Source organism: Giraffa tippelskirchi, chromosome 12 (genome assembly GCF_054371585.1).
Source record: "Giraffa tippelskirchi isolate mGirTip1 chromosome 12, T2T-mGirTip1v1.2.pri, whole genome shotgun sequence".
Lineage (NCBI taxonomy): Eukaryota > Metazoa > Chordata > Mammalia > Artiodactyla > Giraffidae > Giraffa > Giraffa tippelskirchi.
The window spans coordinates 72,504,745-72,529,168 of NC_137286.1; the positions used below are offsets into that span (position 1 = coordinate 72,504,745).

Consider the following 24,424-nt stretch of genomic DNA (forward strand, 5'->3'; position numbering starts at 1 on the left):
CTCCCTCTTCACACCGTAGAGGCTGTAGGAGCCGCCAGGGTTTGGGAACCGGTGCTGGGGCCAAAATGACTCCACAGCTGTTTTCCTTCCTGGGGAGGGTTCTGGCTCGAGTGGGAATGGCTCAAGTCTCCTAAGGTTCTGAAAGCCCACTGTGTGCAGATTCACGGTACACAGAGAGGAGAAGGTGGAGTCCTGCCCTGGAGGTGGTCACAGCTCACGGATGAGCCAGGCAGGCAGGCAGGCAGGCAGGGCATGAGAACAGCTGAGCTGCCTTCATGAGTGAATGGTGTGGGGGCAGAGGAAGAGAAGCCGGTCTGCTCCCTCATGTGGTGCCCAGGGCAGGTTGTCCCCAGAGGAAACCCTTACGACGGTGAGGACTCTCACTGCTGTTTCCCAAGGGGTTCCGTCGGTGCGTGTCTTCCCCGGAGCGGTCAGGCCGTCTCTAAAGTACACTGGCCATGGGCATTGCCTCTCCTTGGAACTTCCCATGTGTTTCTCTTTTGTATGGAACAGTGATTTTTCTAGAGGGGTTCTGGGCCACAAGGTTGTTGGGTCATTTGCTAGCCTTCTGTCGTGAAGAACGCTTTCCTGGGCGTTGGGGTGGTTTGTTGTTCCAGCTCCCTTTCTTGGCTTCTTTTGGGAGCTGGTGCAACAAGAGGAGCTCAGCCTCTGCCTTCTGGCTGAGATGTCACCCTTCAAACAGCAATGCCTGCCTGGAGATAATGATGGCATTTGCCAAAAGGGCTTCGTTTGGCACATGATATCTTGAAAGGACGTACACCGTCCTTTCAGCTATCAAAGGCTAGTTCAAATGACATAAAAATGAGAACTCTCCAATGGAGTCTTACAGTAGGTGGAGAGTCCGAAAAAAACTCCTTCAGTCATTTCACTGAGAGTCATTGATTGGGGACACCAAGAATATAGGAAGGAATGCAGAAAGAAAAGATGAAATTGTGGTCAGGATCGGGGGGAGGGATGAACAGGGCCTGCTTGCCTTGAACCCAGGCTTTGTTGGCGGGTGGGGCATAAAGATCGAACGGGTCTGAAACTACAGAGTGGTGATGGTAACACAGTATCACCAGAGTTACACAACAGTGTTCCCAAATTGCAACAATGATGAAAAAGTTTACTAATCCCAAATTAACCAACAAAAATAGACGAAACCATACAAAAAGTAAAACATCACCAGAAAGGTGGAAACAAACCAAATGCAAAGCAGTTCAGGGGAAAGAAACTCCATGTCCCCTGGGGGCAGACCGAGTTGCCGGCGTCCACGGTGAGCAGACAGGGATGGAGGCTGCAGAGCCGACCGCTCCCCTGGACGTGGTGTTTCCGGCAAGGGCTCTGGGTCTCTGTCCAGAGCGGGGGCTCGTTCTTCCTGCAGGGGCGGGTGAGTCATCGTCGGCGACTGGGTGTTGCGCGGGAGCCAGGGCAGGCTCTCCCTGCCGAGGCGGTGACTCCTCCTCTGCCTCGGGTTCTCCTGCCAAAGCCCGAGCAGGTACAGGTGCACGTGGAGGTGGAGGTTCTGGCTGAGGGGGTGGGACATCAGTGCCTGGGGCTGGGGGTCCTGCAGGCACGGAGATGCGATCTGCCCGGTGTGCTGGCCAGTACCCAGCTGGCCTGGTGTCTCTGCGAGGGCAAGTCTCGGTTCTCCATCTGCCCTCGGTGGATCCCTGGGTCCTGCACCTGGAGCCACCACCTCTGTAGGCACAGGTCTGGGAAGTGGAGCCTGGTTCCAGTTGGAGGCCAGTGCTAGAGCTGGGGGAGAAGCAAAGTTTGCCCACAGGCCAGCCTTGGCATGTGCGTATCCCGGGACAGAAAGCTTCCAAGAGATTCCCAAAGAATACCCAGGGTCGGATGTCTTTCGGGACTGAAGTGTGCAAGATGGGGGTGGGGGTGTGAGGCCAGCGCTTGCTGCAGGCCCAGCAGCATCTTTCGGGGACTCGTCCCTGTGTAGCTCAGCACCCCCTCCCCACACACTCCCGTGCACCAGCCCCAGCGTCCTCACCTCTGTGCTCTGGCGTGCTGGGCTCCAGGTCCTCCTGCTGCCTCAGAGGCCGGGGTTCTCGGGACTCTGGGTCGGAGCCGGGTGTGCTGAGCTCCGTGGCAGCCTCAGACTGGGCCGCCGGGTGTATCCTGGGCGGTGTCTCGGCAGCAGGCCTTCCCCGCCTCCGCTTCGCCCCCGGTGGGGCTGATGCCTCCGTGGGCACGCTCACCTGGAGCCTGCACTGGGCCTCACGGGCGGGGGGCTGGTGCTCCGACCCCTCCCTCCGGGAGGTGGACGGGGTGTCCCCGTCCTCGGCCTCATCACGTGGGAAGCTCTGCAACGACAGTGACCGTCAGCCAGCCGTGCTGGGAGTTTTCCGAGCTGGGCCTGGCCAGTGGAGCCGCTGCTTCTGCCTGCTCGAACTTCTCTTCCCAGAAGGGTCAGAGACGTGTGTCTGCTCAGATCCCCACCCGGGAGGAAAGAGACCCACCTGAGGGTGTGAGGTCAGCCTGGGCGGCCGGCGCTGCCCGCACTCTCCCCATCCCAGCCAGCCTGCTCTCCCCTGGGGTGTGGACACAACTGGTCCGCAGGCTTCTGACCCCACACCCGCCTGGGCTTCCTTGAGGGAGACACACCCCGAGAAACCCGCATCCACACACACAGGCAAAGGACCCGGTGTTTCCGGGTGGCATGGGAGAGGTGGCCTGGCCCGGCCTGGGGCTCCCCGTGTTACCTTTCTGTTTCTCCGGGCAGAGGGCCAGAGGCCTCTCGGGGGTGCCCTGAGCCAACGTCGACAGGGTGCCCACGCACACTGCCTGTGAGCTCTCCTGAGGCCCCGGCCTCTGGGCAGGGGCAAACAGCAGAACATCCTGGCAGCAAGAGATCTGGCTGGGGGCTCCTCTCCGCTCTGGAGGCCTGGATACCCGGGTTGCGGGTTCTGTTGGGTTCTGTTGCCGGCAGGTGACATCATTTCCTGGGGTTCGTGCTGAGGTCCCTTCCCCAAAACTTCCCAAGGGAATCTCTGGGTTTCTGACTGCTCGACCACCCCCCTTAGGCCATGTGCAGGCACAGTGACAGCCACACAGCCCAGCCCACAGCCCTGGGGAGGCCTGGGTGCAGCCAGGGCCTGAGCTCCGAGGACCCCGCTGCTCTCAGACCAGGCTCCTTCTTCTCATAAGTGGTGTGGCCCTGGACAAGCATATGCCCCTCAGGGTTTCCCCAGTCTCTCCATCTGCAGAGTGGGGGTCATTCTCCCATCTGTTTCCTAGGTCTGTCGGCCTACGAGCAGCTCCGTGCCTCTCCACCTGGGGCCGATATCACGTGGAGCTTGTGCGCCGAGACTTCAGAAAGAAAGACTCCATCCAGGGCTGATACAGCACAGAATGGGGCAGAACGAGGCCTGGATGCGCCGTGGTACCCAGGAAAAGGCACCGCCCCTCCTGACTGTTTTGAGACCCCGCATCCAAGTTGGAGGCCCGAAAGGAAGACTCGAAGGTCTCCCTCTCTTATAGAAAAGAGTAGCCAACTTTCTGGTCCTCTGTTTCCATTGAGATTCTGTTCAAGTGTCCCAGCTCGGCTTCTGCGGGTGGCTGAGCTTCTAAGGGCTCCCTGCGTTCTTGTCTTTTCCTCTCCAAACCTTCCGTCCTTTTCCCCCTTCTGGGGTGGATGGGCGCTGTCATTGCTTCTACCTTCGAGACAGATTGATGAAAAGTCTGGACCATCGACTCCTTTCCTCTCTTTGGTTCCGTGTCTCTCTCTGGCTGTGTCCCTCTCTTTTCCTTTCTCGATTCAGTCTGTGTCTTCCTCTTTCTCTCTCGTGTGTGGATGGATGGATGCTAGGAATGCACATGTATATGATTAGATGAGGGTTATGTTTTAGGGATGGGTTAGAGGGAGAGAAAGGCTTTAGGTCGGAGTTGGTCATGGGGGAAGGGTCAAGGGTGGTGGTGGTGTTTCTTGGAATCTGAGTGCTGTGCATTCTTCGTCTCTTTCCATATGAACCCCTTCTCAGATACACCACTTGCAAGGAGTCTCTCATGTTCCGTTTCCTATCTTTTGCATGTGTGAATGCTTAGCTTCTCTGTTGTGAAGAGGTTCCATTGGATGGAAACCCATTGGTGTACTTCGTTTCCCTCTTTCCCTTACTTGAAGAGACCCATTTCTACCTCCGCCCAGCAAATGGCAAGGAGACTCTGATGTTAAGGAGCCTTTGACCTATGCTTCTTTCTAGCTATCTCATGACATCAGTCTTTAGGGTGAGGTTTTTCCCCGATATTGAGGTGGTGTGAGATCAAAACCAATAGCGTTCTTCAGATGTAGCTGTCTGGTTTTCCCATGGCCATTTATTGAAGAGGCTTTCTTGTTCCCATTTGGATATTCTCCCCTTCTGTGTCAGAGATGAGTTGACCATGGATGCCGGGGTTTGTTTCTGGACCCTCAACTTTATTCCATCGATCTGGATCTGTGTGTGTTGTTGTATTCCCAATAGCATACTGTCCTGCTGCTGCCGCTGCGGCTAAGTCACTTCAGTCGTGTCTGACTCTGCGCGACCCCATGGCCTGCAGCCTACCAGGCTCCTCCGTCCAGGGCATTTTCCAGGCAAGAGTACTGGCGTGGGTCGCCATCGCCTTCTCCGATACTCTCCTGAGGATCCTAGTTTGGTCGTCTAATTTCCTCTCACACAACCTTGGATGTCCGTATCGGGGCTTTTTCGTCGGATTGTATTGACAATTTAGGCTCTTTTCTGTTTCCGTAACCCCTTTTGCAATTCTTTGTTCGGTGCGACAATGCATTGGCATTTGGGGAGGAATAGCATCGAAGCTGTGGATTGCCTTGTGGGGCTGTGACATCATTTTCCCAATAGGAATTCTTTCAAGCCCTGAGCACAGCTTCTCTTTCCAGTGATTGGTGTGGGCTTGATCTTCCTTCTTCCATCTCTCGCCGTTTTGTGAGAACAGGTCCTTCCTTCCCTTCTGGGTTAGATGGACTCGTGGGTATCACTTCAGTGAATGGCATTGTCAGTGGGGGTGATAATTCCCTTCTCATTGGAAGACTTTGCTGTGAGTATTAGAAATGCAAGTGATTTCTCTTCCCCTTCCTCCCTGTCCATCTCTCAGAGCCACCGGGAAACAGAGGCCTCATCCAGGGTCACACAGGCCTGAGGGAGTGCAACTAGACTGTTGTTTCTTCAGGCCCTCAGTGCTGGACATCATCCGGGATACTCTGTGTGTGTCTTCCTCAGTCTGGTGTCCCTTCAGACCTTTCCCTAGTTTTCACAGGCTTGTTGTGTTGGTGTTCTTTGTCTGTTTGGAGACACATCCTTGAGAAGCTTTGTGTTTCCACTCATTCGTCTCGCGATGTATGACCTGTCTTTTGCTTTTGTAATGAGGTCTTTCCCACAGTAGATATCTTTGATTTTGCAAAGTCCACTGTATTCTCTGGGTTGTTTTGTGGACTGCCTTTTAGTTTTGTGTGTGAAGACTCAAAGCACGTGTCCGGTTTCTGCTCATTGTTCTTCTAGATTTGTGACAAGTTTTCATGGAAACTTTGTCTAGGGATAACTGGAAGTGAACTCGGTGTAAGGTGTCAAGTCTCCATCTCCATTCATGTCATGCCCTGCAGTTTCCAATTCCCTGTTCCTGAGTGGTTTTGGAGACCTTGTGGGAAGTTTGGTTGCATGGGAGTTTGCATTTCCACCTTGAGTAGATTCCCACTGTTCCGCCCTCAGGGACACTGTCAAGGGGGAGTGAGGAGCAGCCTGCACTTCCAGCAGTGACCACACGGTGGGGCGAGTGCTGCTCTCCCCTCTGGGAGCCCCAGGCCACAGGCATCCCAGTGAGGAGCCAGCTCTGTGCTCAGCTGAAAGGAGTTAGACTCTCAGGAGCCTCTGAGCCCTTGCCTTTGGATCACCCAGGGTGGGCATTTACTGTGACAGAAAAAAATTGCCCTGAATTCCATGGACGGAAGAGCCTGGCTGTGTAGAGTTCGTGAGTTGCCGTGAATCAGACACAACTGAGGACACAAAAACTCAATAGACTAAAACACTTTTGGGGGGTGGGGGGAGTGAAAGGGGGTGATATGGGGTTTTTTTTGTCGTATATAATAGCCAAGGGAAATCTAGTTTAAACCTAAATTCACATAGATGGGAAAGGTATAGCTCTCCGTCACCCTATTAAAAAAAAAAAAAAACGACTTAACTTTTCTGAAAGTTTATTTAGTAGCTTCCTTGAGCAGTTCATTGTGAAGCATTTTTTTTTTTTTTTTCTGTGACATTGGCCTCATTAAAAAGTACGGTTTGCCTTTACTGGATAATTTTGTTCATTGGTTTGTTAGGGTATCTTGGTAATATTTGTGTTTCCTGGGGAGCATGGTCACATGACCTGGCCCTGGCCAATCGGTGCGTTCCAGCTCCCTGGCCACTGTGATTGGCTCCGGACTGGGGCAGTGCCAAATCGGTGCCCAGGGCCGGGCCTCACGTTGGAAGCCAGGGGAAGACGAGCTCTCGTCCTGCTGGGGTAGGGGAAGGGGTGGGGCCGGGGGAGGTCAGGCTCCAGCAGTGGGAGGGGCTTGAGGTCCGCCTGCAGCAGTTGGTGACCTTCCTGCTCCCCTCAGGGCAGAGCCGCCGGCCTGAGAATGAGGGCGCTGCTGAGCCCAGGGGCTGGGATGGCCCGTTGCTGCTGTGGTCCCAGAGCTCCACCCGAGACCTGAGGGAGGCCGTCTGCCCGTGAGTCCTCTCCCGCTTGTCTGTCAGCTTGTTTGAACCATGCTGGGTTTTCTGCCCAGCCGGCTAAGGGGAGTCCCTGGAAATGCAAGGGTGTGGGTTTTGGCAGACTTCAGGGAAGACATGCCAGATGAGCCTGGGAGACTCCAGCTTAATCTGGATTCAGGAAATATCTCTTCGGGCCAGCTAGTAATTGTAGGCTAAGCCTAATGAGTCTTCACAGGATGAAGAGAGTAACGTGCCAAGGTAGCAATCGATGTCCTCATTCGAGAGGATGATGAAGCTGGTGCTCAGAGAAGGGGGGAACTTGGCCACAGCAAGGAGGTGTGCACCCAGACGGAACCCCCAGATCCGGCCATTTGAGCTCAGGGAGGCCACTGGTGTGGCTTGTCCCTGTGGCAGGGGCCGAGGCACGCAGCCCACCCTGATTCCTGCGGGGGCCTGACTTGGGAAGTGCCATCTGGTAGCTTTGAGACTCACCAAACCAAATTGCACTGGAGAGAGGAAGGACACCTTCCTTCATCCACCCCCCACCCCCGCCGGATTCCCACATACCCTGACCCCTTTCTCTGGATTTCGGAGCCATTTCCAGAGTCCCGCTCATATGACCTCATTCGAAGTGCACTGTGGACGAGCTGCCATCTGCAGCTGCTACCACAGCAGCCAAGGGCTTTATCTCCCGAGTACCTCCCTTCCTTTGGAACTTGGGGGCCCTCTACTCCCCACTTGCACACCACAGACCTTTGCTGAGGATTGTGGGGACCCTCACTCAGTTTGCAGCACGTTGTAGCCATCCCTGTCCTCTCAATACCTCCCTTGCCACTCAGCTTGTGAGCTCCTTTGGAGCAGCGTGGCCCACCTGGCTGCAACGGCAGAGACACAGCTGACAGTGAAACAACAGCTTCGATCCGACAGCCGGAAAGCTCTGTCAAAAGGGACCTCCCTCTTCACACCGTAGAGGCTGTAGGAGCCGCCAGGGTTTGGGAACCGGTGCTGGGGCCAAAATGACTCCACAGCTGTTTTCCTTCCTGGGGAGGGTTCTGGCTCGAGTGGGAATGGCTCAAGTCTCCTAAGGTTCTGAAAGCCCACTGTGTGCAGATTCACGGTACACAGAGAGGAGAAGGTGGAGTCCTGCCCTGGAGGTGGTCACAGCTCACGGATGAGCCAGGCAGGCAGGCAGGCAGGCAGGGCATGAGAACAGCTGAGCTGCCTTCATGAGTGAATGGTGTGGGGGCAGAGGAAGAGAAGCCGGTCTGCTCCCTCATGTGGTGCCCAGGGCAGGTTGTCCCCAGAGGAAACCCTTACGACGGTGAGGACTCTCACTGCTGTTTCCCAAGGGGTTCCGTCGGTGCGTGTCTTCCCCGGAGCGGTCAGGCGGTCTCTAAAGTACACTGGCCATGGGCATTGCCTCTCCTTGGAACTTCCCATGTGTTTCTCTTTTGTATGGAACAGTGATTTTTCTAGAGGGGTTCTGGGCCACAAGGTTGTTGGGTCATTTGCTAGCCTTCTGTCGTGAAGAACGCTTTCCTGGGCGTTGGGGTGGTTTGTTGTTCCAGCTCCCTTTCTTGGCTTCTTTTGGGAGCTGGTGCAACAAGAGGAGCTCAGCCTCTGCCTTCTGGCTGAGATGTCACCCTTCAAACAGCAATGCCTGCCTGGAGATAATGATGGCATTTGCCAAAAGGGCTTCGTTTGGCACATGATATCTTGAAAGGACGTACACCGTCCTTTCAGCTATCAAAGGCTAGTTCAAATGACATAAAAATGAGAACTCTCCAATGGAGTCTTACAGTAGGTGGAGAGTCCGAAAAAAACTCCTTCAGTCATTTCACTGAGAGTCATTGATTGGGGACACCAAGAATATAGGAAGGAATGCAGAAAGAAAAGATGAAATTGTGGTCAGGATCGGGGGGAGGGATGAACAGGGCCTGCTTGCCTTGAACCCAAGCTTTGTTGGCGGGTGGGGCATAAAGATCGAACGGGTCTGAAACTACAGAGTGGTGATGGTAACACAGTATCACCAGAGTTACACAACAGTGTTCCCAAATTGCAACAATGATGAAAAAGTTTACTAATCCCAACTTAACCAACAAAAATAGACGAAACCATACAAAAAGTAAAACATCACCAGAAAGGTGGAAACAAACCAAATGCAAAGCAGTTCAGGGGAAAGGAACTCCATGTCCCCTGGGGGCAGACCGAGTTGCCGGCGTCCACGGTGAGCAGACAGGGATGGAGGCTGCAGAGCCGACCGCTCCCCTGGACGTGGTGTTTCCGGCAAGGGCTCTGGGTCTCTGTCCAGAGCGGGGGCTCGTTCTTCCTGCAGGGGCGGGTGAGTCATCGTCGGCGTCTGGGTGTTGCGCGGGAGCCAGGGCAGGCTCTCCCTGCCGAGGCGGTGACTCCTCCTCTGCCTCGGGTTCTCCTGCCAAAGCCCGAGCAGGTACAGGTGCACGTGGAGGTGGAGGTTCTGGCTGAGGGGGTGGGACATCAGTGCCTGGGGCTGGGGGTCCTGCAGGCACGGAGATGCGATCTGCCCGGTGTGCTGGCCAGTACCCAGCTGGCCTGGTGTCTCTGCGAGGGCAAGTCTCGGTTCTCCATCTGCCCTCGGTGGATCCCTGGGTCCTGCACCTGGAGCCACCACCTCTGTAGGCACAGGTCTGGGAAGTGGAGCCTGGTTCCAGTTGGAGGCCAGTGCTAGAGCTGGGGGAGAAGCAAAGTTTGCCCACAGGCCAGCCTTGGCATGTGCGTATCCCGGGACAGAAAGCTTCCAAGAGATTCCCAAAGAATACCCAGGGTCGGATGTCTTTTGGGACTGAAGTGTGCAAGATGGGGGTGGGGGTGTGAGGCCAGCGCTTGCTGCAGGCCCAGCAGCATCTTTCGGGGACTCGTCCCTGTGTAGCTCAGCACCCCCTCCCCACACACTCCCGTGCACCAGCCCCAGCGTCCTCACCTCTGTGCTCTGGCGTGCTGGGCTCCAGGTCCTCCTGCTGCCTCAGAGGCCGGGGTTCTCGGGACTCTGGGTCGGAGCCGGGTGTGCTGAGCTCCGTGGCAGCCTCAGACTGGGCCGCCGGGTGTATCCTGGGCGGTGTCTCGGCAGCAGGCCTTCCCCGCCTCCGCTTCGCCCCCGGTGGGGCTGATGCCTCCGTGGGCACGCTCACCTGGAGCCTGCACTGGGCCTCACGGGCGGGGGGGTGGTGCTCCGACCCCTCCCTCCGGGAGGTGGACGGGGTGTCCCCGTCCTCGGCCTCATCACGTGGGAAGCTCTGCAACGACAGTGACCGTCAGCCAGCCGTGCTGGGAGTTTTCCGAGCTGGGCCTGGCCAGTGGAGCCGCTGCTTCTGCCTGCTCGAACTTCTCTTCCCAGATGGGTCAGAGACGTGTGTCTGCTCAGATCCCCACCCGGGAGGAAAGAGACCCACCTGAGGGTGTGAGGTCAGCCTGGGCGGCCGGCGCTGCCCGCACTCTCCCCATCCCAGCCAGCCTGCTCTCCCCTGGGGTGTGGACACAACTTGTCCGCAGGCTTCTGACCCCACATCCGCCTGGGCTTCCTTGAGGGAGACACACCCCGAGAAACCCGCATCCACACACACAGGCAAAGGACCCGGTGTTTCCGGGTGGCATGGGAGAGGTGGCCTGGCCCGGCCTGGGGCTCCCCGTGTTACCTTTCTGTTTCTCCGGGCAGAGGGCCAGAGGCCTCTCGGGGGTGCCCTGAGCCAACGTCGACAGGGTGCCCACGCACACTGCCTGTGAGCTCTCCTGAGGCCCCGGCCTCTGGGCAGGGGCAAACAGCAGAACATCCTGGCAGCAAGAGATCTGGCTGGGGGCTCCTCTCCGCTCTGGAGGCCTGGATACCCGGGTTGCGGGTTCTGTTGGGTTCTGTTGCCGGCAGGTGACATCATTTCCTGGGGTTCGTGCTGAGGTCCCTTCCCCAAAACTTCCCAAGGGAATCTCTGGGTTTCTGACTGCTCGACCACCCCCCTTAGGCCATGTGCAGGCACAGTGACAGCCACACAGCCCAGCCCACAGCCCTGGGGAGGCCTGGGTGCAGCCAGGGCCTGAGCTCCGAGGACCCCGCTGCTCTCAGACCAGGCTCCTTCTTCTCATAAGTGGTGTGGCCCTGGACAAGCATATGCCCCTCAGGGTTTCCCCAGCCTCTCCATCTGCAGAGTGGGGGTCATTCTCCCATCTGTTTCCTAGGTCTGTCGGCCTACGAGCAGCTCCGTGCCTCTCCACCTGGGGCCGATATCACGTGGAGCTTGTGAGCCGAGACTTCAGAAAGAAAGACTCCATCCAGGGCTGACACAGCACAGAATGGGGCAGAACGAGGCCTGGATGCGCCGTGGTACCCAGGAAAAGGCACCGCCCCTCCTGACTGTTTTGAGACCCCGCATCCAAGTTGGAGGCCCGAAAGGAAGACTCGAAGGTCTCCCTCTCTTATAGAAAAGAGTAGCCAACTTTCTGGTCCTCTGTTTCCATTGAGATTCTGTTCAAGTGTCCCAGCTCGGCTTCTGCGGGTGGCTGAGCTTCTAATGGCTCCCTGCGTTCTTGTCTTTTCCTCTCCAAACCTTCCGTCCTTTTCCCCCTTCTGGGGTGGATGGGCGCTGTCATTGCTTCTACCTTCGAGACAGATTGATGAAAAGTCTGGACCATCGACTCCTTTCCTCTCTTTGGTTCCGTGTCTCTCTCTGGCTGTGTCCCTCTCTTTTCCTTTCTCGATTCAGTCTGTGTCTTCCTCTTTCTCTCTCGTGTGTGGATGGATGGATGCTAGGAATGCACATGTATATGATTAGATGAGGGTTATGTTTTAGGGATGGGTTAGAGGGAGAGAAACGCTTTAGGTCGGAGTTGGTCATGGGGGAAGGGTCAAGGGTGGTGGTGGTGTTTCTTGGAATCTGAGTGCTGTGCATTCTTCGTCTCTTTCCATATGAACCCCTTCTCAGATACACCACTTGCAAGGAGTCTCTCATGTTCCGTTTCCTATCTTTTGCATGTGTGAATGATTAGCTTCTCTGTTGTGAAGAGGTTCCATTGGATGGAAACCCATTGGTGTACTTCGTTTCCCTCTTTCCCTTACTTGAAGAGACCCATTTCTACCTCCGCCCAGCAAATGGCAAGGAGACTCTGATGTTAAGGAGCCTTTGACCTACGCTTCTTTCTAGCTATCTCATGACATCAGTCTTTAGGGTGAGGTTTTTCCCCGATATTGAGGTGGTGTGAGATCAAAACCAATAGCGTTCTTCAGATGTAGCTGTCTGGTTTTCCCATGGCCATTTATTGAAGAGGCTTTCTTGTTCCCATTTGGATATTCTCCCCTTCTGTGTCAGAGATGAGTTGACCATGGATGCCGGGGTTTGTTTCTGGACCCTCAACTTTATTCCATCGATCTGGATCTGTGTGTGTTGTTGTATTCCCAATAGCATACTGTCCTGCTGCTGCCGCTGCGGCTAAGTCACTTCAGTCGTGTCTGACTCTGCGCGACCCCATGGCCTGCAGCCTACCAGGCTCCTCCGTCCAGGGCATTTTCCAGGCAAGAGTACTGGCGTGGGTCGCCATCGCCTTCTCCGATACTCTCCTGAGGATCCTAGTTTGGTCGTCTAATTTCCTCTCACACAACCTTGGATGTCCGTATCGGGGCTTTTTCGTCGGATTGTATTGACAATTTAGGCTCTTTTCTGTTTCCGTAACCCCTTTTGCAATTCTTTGTTCGGTGCGACAATGCATTGGCATTTGGGGAGGAATAGCATCGAAGCTGTGGATTGCCTTGTGGGGCTGTGACATCATTTTCCCAATAGGAATTCTTTCAAGCCCTGAGCACAGCTTCTCTTTCCAGTGATTGGTGTGGGCTTGATCTTCCTTCTTCCATCTCTCGCCGTTTTGTGAGAACAGGTCCTTCCTTCCCTTCTGGGTTAGATGGACTCGTGGGTATCACTTCAGTGAATGGCATTGTCAGTGGGGGTGATAATTCCCTTCTCATTGGAAGACTTTGCTGTGAGTATTAGAAATGCAAGTGATTTCTCTTCCCCTTCCTCCCTGTCCATCTCTCAGAGCCACCGGGAAACAGAGGCCTCATCCAGGGTCACACAGGCCTGAGGGAGTGCAACTAGACTGTTGTTTCTTCAGGCCCTCAGTGCTGGACATCATCCGGGATACTCTGTGTGTGTCTTCCTCAGTCTGGTGTCCCTTCAGACCTTTCCCTAGTTTTCACAGGCTTGTTGTGTTGGTGTTCTTTGTCTGTTTGGAGACACATCCTTGAGAAGCTTTGTGTTTCCACTCATTCGTCTCGCGATGTATGACCTGTCTTTTGCTTTTGTAATGAGGTCTTTCCCACAGTAGATATCTTTGATTTTGCAAAGTCCACTGTATTCTCTGGGTTGTTTTGTGGACTGCCTTTTAGTTTTGTGTGTGAAGACTCAAAGCACGTGTCCAGTTTCTGCTCATTGTTCTTCTAGATTTGTGACAAGTTTTCATGGAAACTTTGTCTAGGGATAACTGGAAGTGAACTCGGTGTAAGGTGTCCAGTCTCCATCTCCATTCATGTCATGCCCTGCAGTTTCCAATTCCCTGTTCCTGAGTGGTTTTGGAGACCTTGTGGGAAGTTTGGTTGCATGGGAGTTTGCATTTCCACCTTGAGTAGATTCCCACTGTTCCGCCCTCAGGGACACTGTCAAGGGGGAGTGAGGAGCAGCCTGCACTTCCAGCAGTGGCCACACGGTGGGGCGAGTGCTGCTCTCCCCTCTGGGAGCCCCAGGCCACAGGCATCCCAGTGAGGAGCCAGCTCTGTGCTCAGCTGAAAGGAATTAGACTCTCAGGAGCCTCTGAGCCCTTGCCTTTGGATCACCCAGGGTGGGCATTTACTGTGACAGAAAAAAATTGCCCTGAATTCCATGGACGGAAGAGCCTGGCTGTGTAGAGTTCGTGAGTTGCCGTGAATCAGACACAACTGAGGACACAAAAACTCAATAGACTAAAACACTTTTGGGGGGTGGGGGGAGTGAAAGGGGGTGATGTGGGGTTTTTTTTGTCGTATATAATAGCCAAGGGAAATCTAGTTTAAACCTAAATTCACATAGATGGGAAAGGTATAGCTCTCCGTCACCCTATTAAAAAAAAAAAAAAAACTACTTAACTTTTCTGAAAGTTTATTTAGTAGCTTCCTTGAGCAGTTCATTGTGAAGCTTTTTTTTTTTTTTTTCTGTGACATTGGCCTCATTAAAAAGTACGGTTTGCCTTTACTGGATAATTTTGTTCATTGGTTTGTTAGGGTATCTTGGTAATATTTGTGTTTCCTGGGGAGCATGGTCACATGACCTGGCCCTGGCCAATCGGTGCGTTCCAGCTCCCTGGCCACTGTGATTGGCTCCGGACTGGGGCAGTGCCCAATCGGGGCCCAGGGCCGGGCCTCACGTTGGAAGCCAGGGGAAGACGAGCTCTCGTCCTGCTGGGGTAGGGGAAGGGGTGGGGCCGGGGGAGGTCAGGCTCCAGCAGTGGGAGGGGCTTGAGGTCCGCCTGCAGCAGTTGGTGACCTTCCTGCTCCCCTCAGGGCAGAGCCGCCGGCCTGAGAATGAGGGCGCTGCTGAGCCCAGGGGCTGGGATGGCCCGTTGCTGCTGTGGTCCCAGAGCTCCACCCGAGACCTGAGGGAGGCCGTCTGCCCGTGAGTCCTCTCCCGCTTGTCTGTCAGCTTGTTTGAACCATGCTGGGTTTTCTGCCCAGCCGGCTAAGGGGAGTCCCTGGAAATGCAAGGGTGTGGGTTTTGGCAGACTTCAGGGAAGACATGCCAGATGAGCCTGGGAGACTCCAGCTTAATCTGGATTCAGGAAATATCTCTTCGGGCCAGCTAGTAATTGTAGGCTAAGCCTAATGAGTCTTCACAGGATGAAGAGAGTAACGTGCCAAGGTAGCAATCGATGTCCTCATTCGAGAGGATGATGAAGCTGGTGCTCAGAGAAGGGGGGAACTTGGCCACAGCCAGGAGGTGTGCACCCAGACGGAACCCCCAGATCCGGCCATTTGAGCTCAGGGAGGCCACTGGTGTGGCTTGTCCCTGTGGCAGGGGCCGAGGCACGCAGCCCACCCTGATTCCTGCGGGGGCCTGACTTGGGAAGTGCCATCTGGTAGCTTTGAGACTCACCAAACCAAATTGCACTGGAGAGAGGAAGGACACCTTCCTTCATCCACCCCCCACCCCCGCCGGATTCCCACATACCCTGACCCCTTTCTCTGGATTTCGGAGCCATTTCCAGAGTCCCGCTCATATGACCTCATTCGAAGTGCACTGTGGACGAGCTGCCATCTGCAGCTGCTACCACAGCAGCCAAGGGCTTTATCTCCCGAGTACCTCCCTTCCTTTGGAACTTGGGGGCCCTCTACTCCCCACTTGCACACCACAGACCTTTGCTGAGGATTGTGGGGACCCTCACTCAGTTTGCAGCACGTTGTAGCCATCCCTGTCCTCTCAATACCTCCCTTGCCACTCAGCTTGTGAGCTCCTTTGGAGCAGCGTGGCCCACCTGGCTGCAACGGCAGAGACACAGCTGACAGTGAAACAACAGCTTCGATCTGACAGCCAGAAAGCTCTGTCAAAAGGGACCTCCCTCTTCACACCGTAGAGGCTTTAGGAGCCGCCAGGGTTTGGGAACCGGTGCTGGGGCCAAAATGACTCCACAGCTGTTTTCCTTCCTGGGGAGGGTTCTGGCTCGAGTGGGAATGGCTCAAGTCTCCTAAGGTTCTGAAAGCCCACTGTGTGCAGATTCACGGTACACAGAGAGGAGAAGGTGGAGTCCTGCCCTGGAGGTGGTCACAGCTCACGGATGAGCCAGGCAGGCAGGCAGGCAGGCAGACAGGCAGGGCATGAGAACAGCTGAGCTGCCTTCATGAGTGAATGGTGTGGGGGCAGAGGAAGAGAAGCCGGTCTGCTCCCTCATGTGGTGCCCAGGGCAGGTTGTCCCCAGAGGAAACCCTTACGACGGTGAGGACTCTCACTGCTGTTTCCCAAGGGGTTCCGTCGGTGCGTGTCTTCCCCGGAGCGGTCAGGCCGTCTCTAAAGTACACTGGCCATGGGCATTGCCTCTCCTTGGAACTTCCCATGTGTTTCTCTTTTGTATGGAACAGTGATTTTTCTAGAGGGGTTCTGGGCCACAAGGTTGTTGGGTCATTTGCTAGCCTTCTGTCATGAAGAACGCTTTCCTGGGCGTTGGGGTGGTTTGTTGTTCCAGCTCCCTTTCTTGGCTTCTTTTGGGAGCTGGTGCAACAAGAGGAGCTCAGCCTCTGCCTTCTGGCTGAGATGTCACCCTTCAAACAGCAATGCCTGCCTGGAGATAATGATGGCATTTGCCAAAAGGGCTTCGTTTGGCACATGATATCTTGAAAGGACGTACACCGTCCTTTCAGCTATCAAAGGCTAGTTCAAATGACATAAAAATGAGAACTCTCCAATGGAGTCTTACAGTAGGTGGAGAGTCCGAAAAAAACTCCTTCAGTCATTTCACTGAGAGTCATTGATTGGGGACACCAAGAATATAGGAAGGAATGCAGAAAGAAAAGATGAAATTGTGGTCAGGATCGGGGGGAGGGATGAACAGGGCCTGCTTGCCTTGAACCCAGGCTTTGTTGGCGGGTGGGGCATAAAGATCGAACGGGTCTGAAACTACAGAGTGGTGATGGTAACACAGTATCACCAGAGTTACACAACAGTGTTCCCAAATTGCAACAATGATGAAAAAGTTTACTAATCCCAACTTAACCAACAAAAATAGACGAAACCATACAAAAAGTAAAACATCACCAGAAAGGTGGAAACAAACCAAATGCAAAGCAGTTCAGGGGAAAGGAACTCCATGTCCCCTGGGGGCAGACCGAGTTGCCGGCGTCCACGGTGAGCAGACAGGGATGGAGGCTGCAGAGCCGACCGCTCCCCTGGACATGGTGTTTCCGGCAAGGGCTCTGGGTCTCTGTCCAGAGCGGGGGCTCGTTCTTCCTGCAGGGGCGGGTGAGTCATCGTCGGCGTCTGGGTGTTGCGCGGGAGCCAGGGCAGGCTCTCCCTGCCGAGGCGGTGACTCCTCCTCTGCCTCGGGTTCTCCTGCCAAAGCCCGAGCAGGTACAGGTGCACGTGGAGGTGGAGGTTCTGGCTGAGGGGGTGGGACATCAGTGCCTGGGGCTGGGGGTCCTGCAGGCACGGAGATGCGATCTGCCCGGTGTGCTGGCCAGTACCCAGCTGGCCTGGTGTCTCTGCGAGGGCAAGTCTCGGTTCTCCATCTGCCCTCGGTGGATCCCTGGGTCCTGCACCTGGAGCCACCACCTCTGTAGGCACAGGTCTGGGAAGTGGAGCCTGGTTCCAGTTGGAGGCCAGTGCTAGAGCTGGGGGAGAAGCAAAGTTTGCCCACAGGCCAGCCTTGGCATGTGCGTATCCCGGGACAGAAAGCTTCCAAGAGATTCCCAAAGAATACCCAGGGTCGGATGTCTTTTGGGACTGAAGTGTGCAAGATGGGGGTGGGGGCGTGAGGCCAGCGCTTGCTGCAGGCCCAGCAGCATCTTTCGGGGACTCGTCCCTGTGTAGCTCAGCACCCCCTCCCCACACACTCCCGTGCACCAGCCCCAGCGTCCTCACCTCTGTGCTCTGGCGTGCTGGGCTCCAGGTCCTCCTGCTGCCTCAGAGGCCGGGGTTCTCGGGACTCTGGGTCGGAGCCGGGTGTGCTGAGCTCCGTGGCAGCCTCAGACTGGGCCGCCGGGTGTATCCTGGGCGGTGTCTCGGCAGCAGGCCTTCCCCGCCTCCGCTTCGCCCCCGGTGGGGCTGATGCCTCCGTGGGCACGCTCACCTGGAGCCTGCACTGGGCCTCACGGGCGGGGGGCTGGTGCTCCGACCCCTCCCTTTGGGAGGTGGACGGGGTGTCCCCGTCCTCGGCCTCATCACGTGGGAAGCTCTGCAACGACAGTGACCGTCAGCCAGCCGTGCTGGGAGTTTTCCGAGCTGGGCCTGGCCAGTGGAGCCGCTGCTTCTGCCTGCTCGAACTTCTCTTCCCAGAAGGGTCAGAGACGTGTGTCTGCTCAGATCCCCACCCGGGAGGAAAGAGACCCACCTGAGGGTGTGAGGTCAGCCTGGGCGGCCGGCGCTGCCCGCACTCTCCCCATCCCAGCCAGCCTGCTCTCCCCTGGGGTGTGGACACAACTTGTCCGCAGGCTTCTGACCCCACATCCGCCTGGGCTTCCTTGAGGGAGACACACCCCGAGAAACCCGCATCCACACACACAGGCAAAGGACCCGGTGTTTCCGGGTGGCATGGGAGAGGTGGCCTGGCCCGGCCTGGGGCTCCCCGTGTTACCTTTCTGTTTCTCCGGGCAGAGGGCCAGAGGCCTCTCGGGGGTGCCCTGAGCCAACGTCGACAGGGTGCCCACGCACACTGCCTGTGAGCTCTCCTGAGGCCCCGGCCTCTGGGCAGGGGCAAACAGCAGAACATCCTGGCAGCAAGAGATCTGGCTGGGGGCTCCTCTCCGCTCTGGAGGCCTGGATACCCGGGTTGCGGGTTCTGTTGGGTTCTGTTGCCGGCAGGTGACATCATTTCCTGGGGTTCGTGCTGAGGTCCCTTCCCCAAAACTTCCCAAGGGAATCTCTGGGTTTCTGACTGCTCGACCACCCCCCTTAGGCCATGTGCAGGCACAGTGACAGCCACACAGCCCAGCCCACAGCCCTGGGGAGGCCTGGGTGCAGCCAGGGCCTGAGCTCCGAGGACCCCGCTGCTCTCAGACCAGGCTCCTTCTTCTCATAAGTGGTGTGGCCCTGGACAAGCATATGCCCCTCAGGGTTTCCCCAGTCTCTCCATCTGCAGAGTGGGGGTCATTCTCCCATCTGTTTCCTAGGTCTGTCGGCCTACGAGCAGCTCCGTGCCTCTCCACCTGGGGCCGATATCACGTGGAGCTTGTGCGCCGAGACTTCAGAAAGAAAGACTCCATCCAGGGCTGATACAGCACAGAATGGGGCAGAACGAGGCCTGGATGCGCCGTGGTACCCAGGAAAAGGCACCGCCCCTCCTGACTGTTTTGAGACCCCGCATCCAAGTTGGAGGCCCAAAAGGAAGACTCGAAGGTCTCCCTCTCTTATAGAAAAGAGTAGCCAACTTTCTGGTCCTCTGTTTCCATTGAGATTCTGTTCAAGTGTCCCAGCTCGGCTTCTGCGGGTGGCTGAGCTTCTAAGGGCTCCCTGCGTTCTTGTCTTTTCCTCTCCAAACCTTCCGTCCTTTTCCCCCTTCTGGGGTGGATGGGCGCTGTCATTGCTTCTACCTTCGAGACAGATTGATGAAAAGTCTGGACCATCGACTCCTTTCCTCTCTTTGGTTCCGTGTCTCTCTCTGGCTGTGTCCCTCTCTTTTCCTTTCTCGATTCAGTCTGTGTCTTCCTCTTTCTCTCTCGTGTGTGGATGGATGGATGCTAGGAATGCACATGTATATGATTAGATGAGGGTTATGTTTTAGGGATGGGTTAGAGGGAGAGAAAGGCTTTAGGTCGGAGTTGGTCATGGGGGAAGGGTCAAGGGTGGTGGTGGTGTTTCTTGGAATCTGAGTGCTGTGCATTCTTCGTCTCTTTCCATATGAACCCCTTCTCAGATACACCACTTGCAAGGAGTCTCTCATGTTCCGTTTCCTATCTTTTGCATGTGTGAATGCTTAGCTTCTCTGTTGTGAAGAGGTTCCATTGGATGGAAACCCATTGGTGTACTTCGTTTCCCTCTTTCCCTTACTTGAAGAGACCCATTTCTACCTCCGCCCAGCAAATGGCAAGGAGACTCTGATGTTAAGGAGCCTTTGACCTACGCTTCTTTCTAGCTATCTCATGACATCAGTCTTTAGGGTGAGGTTTTTCCCCGATATTGAGGTGGTGTGAGATCAAAACCAATAGCGTTCTTCAGATGTAGCTGTCTGGTTTTCCCATGGCCATTTATTGAAGAGGCTTTCTTGTTCCCATTTGGATATTCTCCCCTTCTGTGTCAGAGATGAGTTGACCATGGATGCCGGGGTTTGTTTCTGGACCCTCAACTTTATTCCATCGATCTGGATCTGTGTGTGTTGTTGTATTCCCAATAGCATACTGTCCTGCTGCTGCCGCTGCGGCTAAGTCACTTCAGTCGTGTCTGACTCTGCGCGACCCCATGGCCTGCAGCCTACCAGGCTCCTCCGTCCAGGGCATTTTCCAGGCAAGAGTACTGGCGTGGGTCGCCATCGCCTTCTCCGATACTCTCCTGAGGATCCTAGTTTGGTCGTCTAATTTCCTCTCACACAACCTTGGATGTCCGTATCGGGGCTTTTTCGTCGGATTGTATTGACAATTTAGGCTCTTTTCTGTTTCCGTAACCCCTTTTGCAATTCTTTGTTCGGTGCGACAATGCATTGGCATTTGGGGAGGAATAGCATCGAAGCTGTGGATTGCCTTGTGGGGCTGTGACATCATTTTCCCAATAGGAATTCTTTCAAGCCCTGAGCACAGCTTCTCTTTCCAGTGATTGGTGTGGGCTTGATCTTCCTTCTTCCATCTCTCGCCGTTTTGTGAGAACAGGTCCTTCCTTCCCTTCTGGGTTAGATGGACTCGTGGGTATCACTTCAGTGAATGGCATTGTCAGTGGGGGTGATAATTCCCTTCTCATTGGAAGACTTTGCTGTGAGTATTAGAAATGCAAGTGATTTCTCTTCCCCTTCCTCCCTGTCCATCTCTCAGAGCCACCGGGAAACAGAGGCCTCATCCAGGGTCACACAGGCCTGAGGGAGTGCAACTAGACTGTTGTTTCTTCAGGCCCTCAGTGCTGGACATCATCCGGGATACTCTGTGTGTGTCTTCCTCAGTCTGGTGTCCCTTCAGACCTTTCCCTAGTTTTCACAGGCTTGTTGTGTTGGTGTTCTTTGTCTGTTTGGAGACACATCCTTGAGAAGCTTTGTGTTTCCACTCATTCGTCTCGCGATGTATGACCTGTCTTTTGCTTTTGTAATGAGGTCTTTCCCACAGTAGATATCTTTGATTTTGCAAAGTCCACTGTATTCTCTGGGTTGTTTTGTGGACTGCCTTTTAGTTTTGTGTGTGAAGACTCAAAGCACGTGTCCAGTTTCTGCTCATTGTTCTTCTAGATTTGTGACAAGTTTTCATGGAAACTTTGTCTAGGGATAACTGGAAGTGAACTCGGTGTAAGGTGTCCAGTCTCCATCTCCATTCATGTCATGCCCTGCAGTTTCCAATTCCCTGTTCCTGAGTGGTTTTGGAGACCTTGTGGGAAGTTTGGTTGCATGGGAGTTTGCATTTCCACCTTGAGTAGATTCCCACTGTTCCGCCCTCAGGGACACTGTCAAGGGGGAGTGAGGAGCAGCCTGCACTTCCAGCAGTGGCCACACGGTGGGGCGAGTGCTGCTCTCCCCTCTGGGAGCCCCAGGCCACAGGCATCCCAGTGAGGAGCCAGCTCTGTGCTCAGCTGAAAGGAATTAGACTCTCAGGAGCCTCTGAGCCCTTGCCTTTGGATCACCCAGGGTGGGCATTTACTGTGACAGAAAAAAATTGCCCTGAATTCCATGGACGGAAGAGCCTGGCTGTGTAGAGTTCGTGAGTTGCCGTGAATCAGACACAACTGAGGACACAAAAACTCAATAGACTAAAACACTTTTGGGGGGTGGGGGGAGTGAAAGGGGGTGATGTGGGGTTTTTTTTGTCGTATATAATAGCCAAGGGAAATCTAGTTTAAACCTAAATTCACATAGATGGGAAAGGTATAGCTCTCCGTCACCCTATTAAAAAAAAAAAAAAAACTACTTAACTTTTCTGAAAGTTTATTTAGTAGCTTCCTTGAGCAGTTCATTGTGAAGCTTTTTTTTTTTTTTTTCTGTGACATTGGCCTCATTAAAAAGTACGGTTTGCCTTTACTGGATAATTTTGTTCATTGGTTTGTTAGGGTATCTTGGTAATATTTGTGTTTCCTGGGGAGCATGGTCACATGACCTGGCCCTGGCCAATCGGTGCGTTCCAGCTCCCTGGCCACTGTGATTGGCTCCGGACTGGGGCAGTGCCCAATCGGGGCCCAGGGCCGGGCCTCACGTTGGAAGCCAGGGGAAGACGAGCTCTCGTCCTGCTGGGGTAGGGGAAGGGGTGGGGCCGGGGGAGGTCAGGCTCCAGCAGTGGGAGGGCCTTGAGGTCCGCCTGCGGCAGTTGGTGACCTTCCTGCTCCCCTCAGGGCAGAGCCGCCGGCCTGAGAATGAGGGCGCTGCTGAGCCCAGGGGCTGGGATGGCCCGTTGCTGCTGTGGTCCCAGAGCTCCACCCGAGACCTGAGGGAGGCCGTCTGCCCGTGAGTCCTCTCCCGCTTGTCTGTCAGCTTGTTTGAACCATGCTGGGTTTTCTGCCCAGCCGGCTAAGGGGAGTCCCTGGAAATGCAAGGGTGTGGGTTTTGGCAGACTTCAGGGAAGACATGCCAGATGAGCCTGGGAGACTCCAGCTTAATCTGGATTCAGGAAATATCTCTTCGGGCCAGCTAGTAATTGTAGGATAAGCCTAATGAGTCTTCACAGGATGAAGAGAGTAACGTGCCAAGGTAGCAATCGATGTCCTCATTCGAGAGGATGATGAAGCTGGTGCTCAGAGAAGGGGGGAACTTGGCCACAGCCAGGAGGTGTGCACCCAGACGGAACCCCCAGATCCGGCCATTTGAGCTCAGGGAGGCCACTGGTGTGGCTTGTCCCTGTGGCAGGGGCCGAGGCACGCAGCCCACCCTGATTCCTGCGGGGGCCTGACTTGGGAAGTGCCATCTGGTAGCTTTGAGACTCACCAAACCAAATTGCACTGGAGAGAGGAAGGACACCTTCCTTCATCCACCCCCCACCCCCGCCGGATTCCCACATACCCTGACCCCTTTCTCTGGATTTCGGAGCCATTTCCAGAGTCCCGCTCATATGACCTCATTCGAAGTGCACTGTGGACGAGCTGCCATCTGCAGCTGCTACCACAGCAGCCAAGGGCTTTATCTCCCGAGTACCTCCCTTCCTTTGGAACTTGGGGGCCCTCTACTCCCCACTTGCACACCACAGACCTTTGCTGAGGATTGTGGGGACCCTCACTCAGTTTGCAGCACGTTGTAGCCATCCCTGTCCTCTCAATACCTCCCTTGCCACTCAGCTTGTGAGCTCCTTTGGAGCAGCGTGGCCCACCTGGCTGCAACGGCAGAGACACAGCTGACAGTGAAACAACAGCTTCGATCTGACAGCCAGAAAGCTCTGTCAAAAGGGACCTCCCTCTTCACACCGTAGAGGCTTTAGGAGCCGCCAGGGTTTGGGAACCGGTGCTGGGGCCAAAATGACTCCACAGCTGTTTTCCTTCCTGGGGAGGGTTCTGGCTCGAGTGGGAATGGCTCAAGTCTCCTAAGGTTCTGAAAGCCCACTGTGTGCAGATTCACGGTACACAGAGAGGAGAAGGTGGAGTCCTGCCCTGGAGGTGGTCACAGCTCACGGATGAGCCAGGCAGGCAGGCAGGCAGGCAGACAGGCAGGGCATGAGAACAGCTGAGCTGCCTTCATGAGTGAATGGTGTGGGGGCAGAGGAAGAGAAGCCGGTCTGCTCCCTCATGTGGTGCCCAGGGCAGGTTGTCCCCAGAGGAAACCCTTACGACGGTGAGGACTCTCACTGCTGTTTCCCAAGGGGTTCCGTCGGTGCGTGTCTTCCCCGGAGCGGTCAGGCCGTCTCTAAAGTACACTGGCCATGGGCATTGCCTCTCCTTGGAACTTCCCATGTGTTTCTCTTTTGTATGGAACAGTGATTTTTCTAGAGGGGTTCTGGGCCACAAGGTTGTTGGGTCATTTGCTAGCCTTCTGTCATGAAGAACGCTTTCCTGGGCGTTGGGGTGGTTTGTTGTTCCAGCTCCCTTTCTTGGCTTCTTTTGGGAGCTGGTGCAACAAGAGGAGCTCAGCCTCTGCCTTCTGGCTGAGATGTCACCCTTCAAACAGCAATGCCTGCCTGGAGATAATGATGGCATTTGCCAAAAGGGCTTCGTTTGGCACATGATATCTTGAAAGGACGTACACCGTCCTTTCAGCTATCAAAGGCTAGTTCAAATGACATAAAAATGAGAACTCTCCAATGGAGTCTTACAGTAGGTGGAGAGTCCGAAAAAAACTCCTTCAGTCATTTCACTGAGAGTCATTGATTGGGGACACCAAGAATATAGGAAGGAATGCAGAAAGAAAAGATGAAATTGTGGTCAGGATCGGGGGGAGGGATGAACAGGGCCTGCTTGCCTTGAACCCAGGCTTTGTTGGCGGGTGGGGCATAAAGATCGAACGGGTCTGAAACTACAGAGTGGTGATGGTAACACAGTATCACCAGAGTTACACAACAGTGTTCCCAAATTGCAACAATGATGAAAAAGTTTACTAATCCCAACTTAACCAACAAAAATAGACGAAACCATACAAAAAGTAAAACATCACCAGAAAGGTGGAAACAAACCAAATGCAAAGCAGTTCAGGGGAAAGGAACTCCATGTCCCCTGGGGGCAGACCGAGTTGCCGGCGTCCACGGTGAGCAGACAGGGATGGAGGCTGCAGAGCCGACCGCTCCCCTGGACATGGTGTTTCCGGCAAGGGCTCTGGGTCTCTGTCCAGAGCGGGGGCTCGTTCTTCCTGCAGGGGCGGGTGAGTCATCGTCGGCGTCTGGGTGTTGCGCGGGAGCCAGGGCAGGCTCTCCCTGCCGAGGCGGTGACTCCTCCTCTGCC

General features: G+C 55.0%; 3 protein-coding genes and 1 long non-coding RNA gene across 4 annotated transcripts in view; 1 reads left to right on the forward strand and 3 right to left on the reverse strand.

The window, feature by feature from the left end:
* Positions 1-1,100: 1,100 nt before the first annotated feature.
* LOC145529660 (uncharacterized) lies at positions 1,101-2,894 on the reverse strand. The gene is made up of 3 exons (XM_081550259.1): positions 2,721-2,894; positions 2,009-2,321; positions 1,101-1,758 (listed from the first exon to the last, which is right to left on the reverse strand). Exons 1-3 carry the CDS (start codon positions 2,853-2,855, stop codon positions 1,130-1,132), a joined length of 1,077 nt encoding a protein of 358 aa, XP_081406385.1. The 5' UTR covers positions 2,856-2,894; the 3' UTR covers positions 1,101-1,129.
* Positions 2,895-6,474: 3,580 nt separating this feature from the next.
* The window catches only part of LOC145529713 (uncharacterized), a 40,579-nt gene continuing 22,629 nt past the window's right edge, over positions 6,475-24,424 (forward strand). Inside the window, exons 1-3 of the long non-coding RNA XR_014071303.1 lie at positions 6,475-6,710; positions 14,245-14,356; positions 21,899-22,010. This is a non-coding gene — a long non-coding RNA (uncharacterized LOC145529713). The remainder of the gene's footprint in view (positions 6,711-14,244; positions 14,357-21,898; positions 22,011-24,424) is intronic.
* On the reverse strand, positions 8,752-10,559 carry LOC145529630 (uncharacterized). Its single transcript, XM_081550225.1, has 3 exons — positions 10,367-10,559; positions 9,655-9,967; positions 8,752-9,404 (listed from the first exon to the last, which is right to left on the reverse strand). Exons 1-3 carry the CDS (start codon positions 10,499-10,501, stop codon positions 8,776-8,778), a joined length of 1,077 nt encoding a protein of 358 aa, XP_081406351.1. The 5' UTR covers positions 10,502-10,559; the 3' UTR covers positions 8,752-8,775.
* LOC145529643 (uncharacterized) lies at positions 16,308-18,206 on the reverse strand. Its single transcript, XM_081550241.1, has 3 exons — positions 18,021-18,206; positions 17,309-17,621; positions 16,308-17,058 (listed from the first exon to the last, which is right to left on the reverse strand). Exons 1-3 carry the CDS (start codon positions 18,153-18,155, stop codon positions 16,430-16,432), a joined length of 1,077 nt encoding a protein of 358 aa, XP_081406367.1. The 5' UTR covers positions 18,156-18,206; the 3' UTR covers positions 16,308-16,429.